Source organism: Daphnia magna, unplaced genomic scaffold (assembly GCF_020631705.1).
Source record: "Daphnia magna isolate NIES unplaced genomic scaffold, ASM2063170v1.1 Dm_contigs114, whole genome shotgun sequence".
NCBI lineage: Eukaryota > Metazoa > Arthropoda > Branchiopoda > Diplostraca > Daphniidae > Daphnia > Daphnia magna.
The window spans coordinates 116,610-129,514 of NW_025533127.1; the positions used below are offsets into that span (position 1 = coordinate 116,610).

The 12,905-nt window shown below is 43.1% G+C and overlaps 1 protein-coding gene across 4 annotated transcripts in view; it reads right to left on the reverse strand.

Moving 5' to 3' along the window:
* Nucleotides 1–12,905, reverse strand: part of LOC116918771 (zinc finger protein 91) — a 111,025-nt gene that overhangs the window by 91,248 nt on the left and 6,872 nt on the right. Inside the window, exon 3 of one of the 4 annotated variants that reach the window (XM_045166895.1) lies at nucleotides 6,245–6,509. In XM_045166895.1, coding sequence (XP_045022830.1) covers nucleotides 6,245–6,493 — 249 coding nt within the window. In that variant the 5' untranslated portion in view covers nucleotides 6,494–6,509. Of the gene's footprint in view, nucleotides 1–6,244; nucleotides 7,482–12,905 lie in introns of those variants that run through there. The other 3 variants (XM_032924533.2, XM_032924534.2, XM_045166897.1) reach the window with 3 other exon arrangements.

Consider the following 12,905-nt stretch of genomic DNA (forward strand, 5'->3'; position numbering starts at 1 on the left):
TAACTTTATGTTTCTAGAGAAACACTGGGATACAAAGAATTAGAAAATATTCAAAGTTTGTTTTTCTAACAGTTTGTATCCAACAAACAATTTTTTTTCCCAATCGAACAGGAATCGTTTAAAAGAAAAATTTTTCCCGACCGTAGAAACACGTAAATGAACGTGGCTTTACTATCGGCGTACAGACACCACAAGGCGACTACACTTTGTGTGGGGTGTGTGTGCATCATATCGTCAACCACAACGATCAATAAACGGGCGTCAAAAACGAGTGACGATGACGTGTACAAAGTCACACCAAAAGCGATTGAGACGAAGAGAATGTGCAGACACCACGACAACATTTCGCCAATCAAATTCTTTCTTTTTTTTTTTAAAGAAAAAGGGGAAAGCTTTCGTTAGATGATTGATTTACCTGCACCACAAAATTCGCACCCATGAGCCGTTTGTATTGCGTCACGTCAGCCTATTAGGGAATGTTACGCTCCTCACCGCCCTCCTCGAAAAATTAAGTCGTTTTCAAGTCAAATTTCTCGACCTTATTGTTAAGAATGTCACTGGCCACTTTCACACTCCATCACACGAGCCGGAAATCCCACATCGACGGCCGCCCTTTTAGTCTCCACCTCTCGTCCGTCCCCCCTCCTTTTTATTTTGCAAAAGAAAAAGCGAGAGGAAAACCAGCCACACAACAAAATTGTTTGATATCAATTCAATAACGCACATTTATGCAAATAATAAAAGAGTTTTACCTTCCCCAAAAAATAAATAATAAATTGCATTTTGGAAGTCTTATTCGGATTTTTCAATTCCTTGTGTCACGAATGAAAATTCAACTTTTTTTCCCCAGAAGATGAGAGTCGATATTTTTTTTGGGGGTGGGTATTCAACGAGTTATATGGTTCAAAAAAAAGAAAAAGAAAAAGAGCAAAGGGTTATGGTTGTCATTGCCGCTCTCCGGCTGTTGCCTACATCTCTTGACATTTTCCGCGCTTGGCCCGTTTCATTTTGATGGCAACGCCAACGACGACCACGTTAAAATAAAATATACGTTAGCATTTCGTGTGCTGACGGTTTTTTTTTCTTTTCTTTTCGTAAAAACTTAAAAAAAATATATAAAAATAAATTCTGGAATATGAAAAGCGTCCACCGGCGGCGCACCCCACACAAATAAGGTGGTACATGACACGACATGACACGGCCGTTGCAGTTGTTGATACCCCACAAATAGTTTCGCCAGTTGGCATCCGAACCGATGGACAGACTCCTCCCTTTTTCAAATTTTATTACCAACTCTTGTATAATAATAAACACGTATATAAAAAAAAAAATAAATAAATTCACGATGGCTGGAGATCGATCCCACTGGATAGTTATTAATCGATGTGTGTTGTATCGAAAAATAGCAAAACATATTTTTTTTTTTAATTGGCAAAATTGTCCCGGCCTGTTCGTCTTGGCGTCAGTTTTCCAGCCCATCTGTCACGTGCCACCTTCCATATAAAGAGTTGAATAGATAGATGGGAAGAAAGAGAGAAATGTTTGTGGAGAGATTTCGTGATCCGAACCTTTTTGTGGCGCGAATTCAAAAGAGACAGATGCGACCTTTATGTGTCGTGCCTGTCGAAACAGTTGCCATACGCCATGTTACGCCAGATGAAAGCCAATGATAAGAAGGAAAAGAAAATGGCCTCTGTGAGTCTCTATATACATTCACTCCTATATATAGGCATATGTTACTGGCAAGAAAATCATAAATTAAATATAACTCCAGTACTGTTCTTATCACCTAACTCGAGAATCTATATAAACTCGCCCTGCCTGTTTTGCTCGCACGACGGACCAACCCACCCTCAGAAAGGAAAAAGAAGATGATGAATCGACTGTCCATCATCCTCCAGCTCGTCGTTACTCTTAAAAGAGATAAACCCGCATCAAAGAGAAGAAACTTTGAATGTCAAATGAAAAAGTGTCACACGCATAAACCCCCCCAAACAAGCAGATCGACTGGCAATCGCTTCGCGTGTCAGCATCGTGAGAAAGTCACTGAAAAAAAAAAGAAAAAAATCCCGTCAATTTTCACGACGATCCCGATCCGCTTTAGAACTGTTTGCAACTGCCGTCTGATGGCGTATTTATAAATATAGACGGGGAGGAGGAACGAATTCAGTCGGGCGTAAGTCTCTCCAACCATCAACGATGAAAAAAGGTCAAGGACAATGTTGGAAAACGACATAAATTCACGCAATTTTAGAGTTAAATGTATCGTCTATCCCATTGCTGGACGGAATGATCCGTACACAATCAAAATTTCGGGATTCGTGAGATTGACGCCTGGAAAACTGAGTAGGTGAACAGCATTGGCTAATGTTCTTTCGTTTGAAAACGTACCGCCAAAGTGCAACGACAGATATCCCCCCTCCCCCAAAACTGAGATAAAAATCCATCGGTGGCATTGAGGGTGGGGACAGGATGACAAGCGGAGCAAAAGTCACGCACACACACAAAAAAACGAAAAAAAACGAAATGCTTGACAACCGACTGACTGACGCCATTCACGCAGAAGGAGGAACGATCCAAGCCACTCACTCGTTCAAAGTTCATTAGTCAAATGTGACGCGTCGTTCTCTCTTTTCATCCGCTCTGACCCGCTCATTACACACGCCGAGAAGACGAGACGTTTTTTGTTTCCTCCCCGAAAATGCAAAGCGAACGCAGAAAACACGCGGGCAAAAAGAAAAGAGTAACCAACAGCTGGCGAGTAGCTCTCCCCTACCATCGGAAAATTGCTCTTCTACATCCCTCCGAAAAAAATGTGTAGCTAAATCCACACACATATTTGCGCGTATTAAACAATAAAAGAATGCGGGGGGACGATGGTTTCATCATCAAAGGCAGTTCAAACGTCGTCTAAAAATTCGAATAAGGACGTGAGTTTATATCAAACGCATTGCGAGATAATAATTGGGGTCCGTAGAACAACAAACAAAACCATGACGGAAGACGATTGGCATCATCGTCATGTAAGGCCTAATAATATTAGTATAAACGCTTTACACAGAGACGTTATCAGAAGGAAAAACAACCTCCCATGGTCCTTTCGACTGATATATTATTATCGTCCTTTGACTGCCTATTATAGTGGCACATGGTCGATGACACCAGGCAAAAGATATTGCGTAACGGACGCACACATAATAGATAACAAACACAGAAATTCTCATCCGGGTCGTAGAGTATCGTCCTTTCAATACAATTAGGCTGACCTACTCGGATTCTTTGCTTACTCATCTGGCTCGAGAAAACCGTCTGCTCCTTCGTTATTGAATACTGCGACGCGCATCAAAAAATCATCCAATGAAACTTTTAAAGAGCTACGTCCCTCCTATCTACGAGGAAAAGGGAGTTGTAGCCAATTAAAATGCACATTCTCAAATATTTAGCGATTAAAAGAAAACGAATCAAAAGGCTCTTTCAGTAACAAGAAAGGGGTCATTAGACTTTGATCCGTAAAATAAGAGACAAAGTCAAGGGACAAAAACATGTCCCGTCCTAAACGGAGAAGGGTGAAACAAATTGATTAGTTAAAACACTGGCGGACGAATTGCTGTTACGTGTATGGCGTGACACACAATTTAGTGGCGTCATCATCACGCAGACAGATGGAGAAAGATATACAAGACACGAAAGGTAAGCCGACATGCCAAGTGGACAATCACGGCCATTTTGTCCGCTCTTGTTATCATTTTTTATTTCGTCTCAAATGGGGGGAAAAAACAAATGAAACGCGTCACTCTTCCTCCATTCTTACGAAATGATGATGAGATTAGACGGCTCTCTTCCGTCGATGACGAAAGAACGTTTCGACCGAGACAAACAACACGGGATAGAAAGCGAGGGGGAGAGAGAGAGAGAAAGAAAAGAACAAGACGTCGAATCTAAAAATCGATGCGTAGAAAAGAGAATAACAACGAATTATGGACATGGATTGCGTGTACGGTCGCTCTGTGTGGGGCGGTTATATAAGAGGGGTAGATTAGATGCTCGGCCATCATCCACCACGCCAGCAGACGATACGGTAAAGATGCGTAGACAAACTAAGCCACACAAAAGGCAAAAAAAAAAAAAAAAGAGAAATAAAAAAACAAAACAAAAGACGATAGAATGCGCACAGCAGCGCCACAGCTGGCGAGTTGAAGAAAAAAGAAACGACGAGGAGAAACGGGTCACGGGACTTTGCGCAACCCAGTGGGAGCTGTTTGTCGTTTCGTGCGGAGCACATCATCATCATCATCATCCTACACACACACACCACCATCACCGACACAAGCCACACACACAAGCGCAGCCATCGAAACCCATGGTAAAGTAAAAAAAGACACGTCCTCCTTTCTCTCTCTCTTTCCCCCCTCTTTTCTAATCAAGTTGGCCAGACGTCGTCGAACTTGTGTAACGCGCGCAACGGAACGAGAATTATAGCGCTAGGTCGCGTCTTAACTTATACACAGACCTAGTAACATGGTCCAACCTCCCCCCCCCCTGCGTCTCTACATGTAGTTGTAAATGGTAGCGAGTGTGGCAAAGTCCCGATCTCTTTTATTTTGGTACGACACTGTCACGAAACGAGGGATTAAGAACGACATTGAAAACTGAGCGCGCTGCGTTGATAATAACAAACGATTAGGCATCGATTGGCAAACAGCTGAGGGTGTTGTGTGTAGCCAGTTTTTGAGAAAATGGAGCTGATTATGTTTTTTTGTATGGTCATTTATTCACGATTCGTGACTTGATGGTTCATACCAATGGAATGCCATTAAATTCAATGTGGGAAAAAAAAAGTCACCCTCTTTTATGAGGAGATAATTACTGATTAGCATTTTCACGAAACTAGTCCAAAGTGTTCCGTTGCTTAACGTGAAACAAACAAAAAAAATTGTAATAAATTTCAAGTTTTTTTCACCATCACGAATGAATGACTGACACAATCTTATCGGGAGTATAAGAAGAAAGAAAAAAAAAGGGTCCCCAGGTGTCTAGCTTTTCTCTTGCCAAAATGGAAGTATTTCAAGGAGACGATAATAATGAACACAAAAATCGACATCGTTATAAAAGAAAGAGACGTGAAATGGATTGCCTGGCTATCAAAAGATTGAAAGCACACGTGCTTAATGACTCGAGGTGCAATTTTCGTTTAGTTCCAAATTCCTCCGTTAAATCCTGCCATCAAAAATTGTCACGGATGCAAAAATTCTTTAACTTCATTCCACTTGCCATTATCGTGCCAATAACATCATCGATCGTTACATTTTAAAAGAAACGAACAAGTACGATGAGATGCTACAAGACTTTCTCTACAGAATTTGCCCCTTTCTCAGAATCGATCAGCCCCCACTTCGTTTTTTTTTTTTTATAAATGCGCAGCTCTTTTCACGGCAGACATCGAAACACTTTTCCAATAACCTGCTGGCGGGCTGCTGATAATCAAATCAACGGCAAATGGAGGTGGAAAGAGCCCCCCATTAGATTGGATGGTGATGTGTCAAATTCTGATGCTACTGTCCCTGGGAATCGAATCTTTTTTTTTAAAGCATCACCCCCCACCCGCCCCCATCTGGAAATGAAACGTAAGGAGCAGAAGCGAGTGGGGGGGGAAAAGAAGATGGAACGGCCAGCATTGCGTGACTGCGTAGGGCATCGAGAGCTTATGTAAATGAATGTAACAGTATCGGTGCAACTGCTCTGGTATCGAGCAAAGCTCTAGAACGAAATGTAGACGACATGGCGGATGATTGGGGCAACTTTTGGAAAGCGTCCTTCTCTTAAAAAAGAAATGGCGAACACGTATTCGGTTTACAAGTCTGAATTACGTTTATATGGTGAAACAAGGTTGTCGTCATCGTTGGTTACGCAAAAAGCTAATAAAGACTGCGAGATGACGGCTCTGGCCAACCGGAATTAAACCAGATGGAAAAACGGAGGCTCGTCTTCCTCGATACGCAAGAGAGACGAGAATTTTGTAGTAACACAGACAACGAAAAAAAAAAACTGTTTTGATGTTGTTCAAGTTGCTGACGAAATCCCATTTCCTTTGATCGTCGATAGCAAATTCAAAAAGAGCCAAAAATAAAAATAAATTTAAATAAAATCTACAAAATTTGCCTCCGTTGGATCGCATTGACCGAACGCATTGTTCGTTTTTTTTTAAATTGCGAGTCAACAACAAAACAAAAAATGAAAGACTTACGGCAACTTCTTCGTGGTGTCGCAAGTGATGATGGTCCCAAGGATAAGGCATGGCTGGTGGTAGTGGTGGCGGAAGTGATGGAGGCCGAGGCGGATTTGTTGCTCCTCCTGCTGCTGGCGCTGCTGCTGCTGCTCCTGGTGCCGGATAGCTGGTGGCGGCCGACGTTTCGTCGAGGCCGAAACCAGCATGGTTTGTGGCGCGCACGCCGCCCAGCTGCCCAGCCTCGTTTGCCGTCGAACCAGCCCACATATATTTAGTCCAAACACTAAGGGAGAAAGACGAATCAACGGAGCAGTTTTAGTTTTGTCCTTCCGTAAATCGACAACTGGAATGAAGGACGACAAAGACGAGACACTGGGACCGGTTCACAGCGCCGGTGTGCACAACACGACGCACGGTTTTCACAACGTTGTTCCGGTGCAACGCAGCCAACGGGAAAGAAGGGAAGGCAGTTTCGTTAAACCAATCAACGACTGGCCAATGTTGCTCTTCCAGTGAAATTAGACGAGAAATGGCCATGAAGGATCATGCGATGCAACTCGTTTCATTGTTAATCACGTTTGATTGTTTTTATCCTGGCGGGCCGAATTCTTCGCTGCCGACGGACAACAACAACAACTGCGGTGAGTGGTGGTTGACGACAAGTGTCACTTTGTGACCTTTGATCATCGGCAGGGGCAAAAATCGGTCGTGAGAGCCAACGGTGGCCGGACAGCTTATCTCCTTTTTTACTCTAGCCCGCTTTTAGCCATGAAAATAACGGCATGGCCCGGCTAGGCGGTAGCGCGCACTAAAAAACACGAAATCTTTTGAAAAAGACCCACTTTGTTCCCTATACAGGCAGGCAGGCGCACACACACACACACACACACACTGACACACACGCACACATGTACACACACGGAGGAATCCACAACAACGTTCTTTCTTTCGTTTCAGTTCTTCCTTTAATGGTCTGCGATTGACTCATCACTCTTCACTGTTTTCGTTGCCCTTATTTCTTGCGCCCCCAACTTGTTCGGTGAATCGACGAAAACGTACGGCGCCGCGCACAACACGACAGCAATTTTCACCACAAAATGAAATAGTAAATCCGAAAAGAAGGCGATGAAACCGACAATCTTTCAAACGACAGCCAATGGCTAAATAGCAACGGGTTGTATTTAGGAGCTCAAGCCGCTGCCGAGGCCCCCCGAACACTAGCGTGCAGAGTGCCATGCCACTGACGAGAAATACACCACACACGCGACAGACGATCGGTGGCGGCAGCAGCGGCGGCGGCTAAAAAAGACTTTTGACATGGACACACGCTATACGCCAGTTCACCAAGCATTGCGCGGCGCCTCTCTTTTCTTTTTTTCTCTCAAAGTGAGGATTGCAGATGTAAAATTTAGAAACAGGGGGGAAGCAATTAAAGAGCTGTTTAGCCGTGTCATGTGAAAAAGAGGAAGAAGCGCGCAAAAGCCAACAGATAAAATTGCAACGACGCAATCCTTGATGGGAAGCTAAAGAAACAAATGCTGGGAACGAAAGCTTGTTCTCCAAGACTCGAGCGATTGACTAACTCGTTCGACTTGTTTGACGATATCGCTCACCAGACTTTTCTATCGAAAGATAATCATTTCTTTTTGGGATGGAAAGAAAGAAAGAAAGAAAAAAAACTCGTCTGGGAAAAAACAAAATCTAAAGAGCAAGGACATGCGTCAGCTACACACAATGTTCTACGGTTCTAGTAGTAGTGTGTAGTATAGTATAATTAGTATCGGTAACCGGTCCATCTGATTGATGGCCGAACCGTGATGAAACCGGACCAAACTTTTAATTTCAAACAGCTCTCATCGCAGTCTCTTCTTCTTTTACCTCTCTAAACACAAACAAACTCTCAAAAATAACTCAAAACAAAACGTTGATTGGGAAACTTGAAGCCTCTCCCCCCCTTCCCAAAAAAAATGTCCGCATTATTTAGGCTGCACAGTCAACTCATTTCAAAGAGGCTGGAAAAGCCGGTTAAAATTAAATACGAAGCAGAGACGTTGCCAAGTCTGTATAGTAAAGATGCGTGTCGCCGTGACTTGTCCACTTTCGAAAGTTATTTTTGTCAACTCTATTTCCGAAATGAAGTAGGGAGAGCGAGTGAAACAAGAGCTACAATATTTTTTTAAAGGCTCCAAGAAAACAGGAAGTAAAAGTGTCCAACGAAAATGGACGACACCTTGGCGCAATTTAATGCACGCCCCCCCCCCCCAAAAAAAAGTGGAAATAGCGATGAGATAATTCAGTAAAATGAGTTTTAAAAAACAAGAAAAAAGAAGAGAATTTGTTCTGCGAAATTGGTCAATTTAGAAAACGAAATTGAAAAAACACTTTGAAGTAAAGTGTTGTTTTGCTTATATCATCAGTGACAAGGGATATCTCACGCAGATGACGTAAGGTATTATCTTACTCCCCCGTCTTTATCAGAACGGGAAGCAAAAATTGTCTTGCAACTGGTCGGACCATTTTCTTCCCTCTTATCGCGCTATTAGGGTGGACTGATTTCACCATTCACGCATCAGTTCTTTCATTCCCCCCTCTTGAACAAAAAAATTGGAGAGACTAACTCGTTAGATCAAGCCCCCCGTCGACTTAAAAGAAGGAACCACTGGCTGGTTACATAAAAAGGATAATAATAATTGCGCTGCTGCTGCGGGATATTAATCAGAGCACCATGAGACGGACCAGATCAGAGATTATTACAGTTCTGATGGATCACGAGTTGTCCGTCGGTTACTAACTGTTGTACTGCGAAAAGCTGCTGGGCATCCGGGTCGTTATTGCGTCACATCATCATGTGTTTATCCGGCGTCTTTGTTGTTCTTGATGTGCAGCTCGCCTTTGACCATTATGTCTTGCCCACTATCTCTGCCTCGCCTATGGCTTTTGAAAATATCCTCCCAGTTAATGCGCGATTACAGCGCGGGGCGGGAATCATTTTCGAATCGTGTGTTTCTTTTTTCCGTCTCGAAAGAATCAAAGGAGGAGGAATTGAGCGCCCTGCTGATTATGTACAACACGGCACCATTTGAAACTCCCGCCGACGCAATAACGCAAAGATGAATGAAGAGACAAAACAATGACATAAAAGAAGAAGGGGAGAAAAAAAGATGTAGCGAGATTGTGGAATATCCAACCGTTGAGAACGGACGCATTTCCCCTACGACGATCTGACACGAGCCCAACAAAGTAAGAAAGAAGAACGGAAAAAAAAAAAAGGTGAATTATGAAAATGAAGGGTATGGAATAGTGATGGAAGTAACAAGACAGATGACGATCGCAACTAGACAAGAAGAACAAGAATGGATGGCCCTATCAAAAGTATCAGAGACAAGCCCTACAACAACAAATTGATCGCCGCCCTTTTAACCGTCAGTTTCCACCACCACTGATCATTCACAACAGACTTGCTGCTGCGCTAAGAAAATAAAACGACCAAGCCCCGAATGATCATCGGGTTTTTTTTTATTGCTCTTTTTCCTCCCAAAATCAAAACGTACGTTTAATTCTTGCATCAAAGACGAAGCAACAACTCGGCCTTAAAAATTCGAGCACTTTTCTAGCCCAAGTCTTCCGCGAAATAACATTCTGCCACATTGGCCGATTGCATTAAAAAAAAATGAAACTTGAGAGGTTCTAGCGTAATAGCCGTTACGAGATGTGTCGTCTACAGTTAGCAGCAAATTCAACGCAAACATTGAGGGAGGGACCTATTTCCCCTTTTTCGCGTCTCATCCGCCAGCCATTCCACAATCTGACGTGCTGCATTGATGAAGAATGAAAGTATATAAGCAAATTTTACAAGAAGAGATTCCCCTTTTTACTCGCGTATGTCCTGTGTGGGTTCTGTTTGTGAATGCAACGGACGGATGGTGCTTTTGTACGTTGATGAAAAGGAAAGGGGAAAAAAAAAAAGGAATAAGAAACGAGTCCAGTCCACCGTGTGACCGCCGCATTAATCCGCTACCCTTCCGTTTCCACCCTCTTCCCACCCCCTTCTCGTCAGCAATGGTTCTCCGGGATATCGGTCCGAAAAAAAGAAGAAAAGGGTTTTTTTTGGTTGCGCGGAACATTTGAAGGAAAAAAAGGGGGGGAGTTGAAGATGACAGCCGGATTTGAATGTGTTGGGATCGGTGAAGCGCGACACATTTTCAGCGTGTGTGAATATGCGAACAAGCCAAATCCGAAATCCCTGCGTGAAAGACCTGCAAAGAGTGGAGAACGCATGAAGAAGAAAAATGAAAGAGACTTTGTCGTGTTGGCTGCAATATTCAAACTTTTTTAACAGCCACTACACCAAAACGGTTATTTGAAATTATTCCCTTTTTTTTTTCTTTTCTCCCCGTTCAATCTCTCGCGGCACTTCGTGAGCCTGGCTCACGGCGGACCTCCCGCCGTCACATCGTCTTTGGCCCTCTTTACTCTTGTCGATCCCTCCCGTGTGTCCGGCGCAATGGGAGCCATCCATCACGCACGGCCGTGACAGCGACCGACGTAAGTCACTGTATCCCGTCCGCGCTGGCCGACTCCGTTCCTGACATGCAAGGACGACGAACCGAACCGTTTGATGCAAGCGGTCACAGATATGCGTGTTTTAACATTTCGATTTCATCTTTTCAATTATAAACGAACAAATTCATTTCAAGTTTTTTTTTTTTTCAAGTACCTTTTAATTTCGATTGTTTCGTGATTTCAAAACGGGATAATCAGAAAGAGGGGGGAGCGCTACATTTTCGAGAGACAGAATTCTTTGCCAACCAGTGTAGGCCTGTTTTCCACCCACAAGTCAATAGCTGCCAGCAAAAATGTCTTTGCATAGGAAACGACCCAAAGAATCAGGAAACCAATTCGGCCAACCCTTTTATAAGAGAGACATCCATCCCTGAAAGAAAAAAAAATCCCCTTGAGCTAACAAAGAAATGAGACCACTCTTAGAGGGTCGTCTCTTTACATCTAGACAACAGTCTTTGCCAAAAAAAAAACCCGACTCTCAGTGAATGATGCAACCCTTTTTTCTTCGACCCATGTGTGTGTGTGTGTGTGTGCGAGCGCCATGTTCGTGTACTTTGTAGTTGTATTAAGTAGGTTTTGGATGCGTGCGATCTTTGGCGCCATCCATCCGGAATATGGATTGGAAAGAGACTTTTTATCCCTTTCTTTTCTATAGTTGGGTTCTTTCTTTTTCTTCCTTTCCTTTTTGGGTTTTTTTGTGTCTTGATGACATATACAAAAGTTTGCTCCATCGTCGGCTTTGCGTCAGTTTGGCCAGAGATGGATTGGGGAGGTCCGTGTTTCGATTAACGTCGAGGCTGCAATAAGGGACTGAGGGTAGACGAGCTGACTGTCATCCGACCCGTCGATCTGCAGAGACCAACTGAGAAAGAGCAAAACTCACGCCAATAGCAGCCACAGTCTTCCCCAACCACTTTGGCACAAGTTATCTCCAATAATGTTTTTCTTCTTTGCTGCCTATCGTTGACCTTCCTCCCATGCCTATACACACCACAGGAACACGAGAGGCTACTACTCTCTCTGAGAAATGAAGCTCGCATTGTTATGGTAATGGTTAGGATACAAAACATGAATAGCGACACGGCTATTTAACAACGATCCTTGACCCGGCAAACATTCGGCACAATCCACCAAATAAAACGAGGCGAGAATCACTTAATGAGCGTATTACAAGACATTCAACGTCCAAATGTTAAACGCAGATCCTTGTGTGTTATTATTTTGGTTTCTTCCAACTGCAATGGAGAATCGATTCACGCCCTAACCGGTAGAAGCAATCAGCGGCGGTGCTGCACCGCAACAACAACAGTCATCAATCGCGACTCCTCCTTTGCTTCCTTCTTGGAAAGCCAGACATTTCAGAGCAACAACGAAAAGCACGGACGCTATGGAGAAACGGCGGGGAGTTGTTTCGAGTTCCCCCATTTTTGGATCAAACAACAATCGACTGATTCGCTGTAATCCAATTTACAGCGCACCTTTTTTCTTTTCTTCTTGTTTTATTTGGTTTCGCTCGGTTGAATTATGGGCCACCTTCCAAAAGGAAAAAGCAGCGGAAAGAAATAGCTGATCGCAGTCGATGATCTACAAGCAATTTCAAACAAATAGGCGGTTCGCATATAAGCTATTATTATTGTCGCTTTTACGAACCCATTCCCTAAAATAGAAATCCACAGCATTTCAAATGATGACGCAAAAAAGAAAAACAAGTCGGCAGTCAATAAATCACTATTTCAAAACAAAAAGAAGCTCCCTGTCATTATTGGTTGCTTAAACCAAACAGGTGTGTGGGCTGCGTGAAAAAAAAATAGATGTCTCTTTAAATAATAAAAAAAAAACTCTGTCCATGCAATGAATTATTAGCGTGCCTTTGCACCGCTTAAGTTGTCCAGTGTGTGATTTGATTACCACCTAAGAAGAACAATGAACCTTCTAAAAAAAAAAATTATTTTTTAGATGGACGATGTTATAACTGCCCAGGTGAAATGAACGTCGCCTCAGAAAAATATGAATGATGAGTGCGCATTCGATGTGAGCCGCATTCCAATTCAAAAATGAATCTTGCTTGTCAGCAGCCTCTTTAATAATTACACTAGTACATATTCAGTAATTGCGA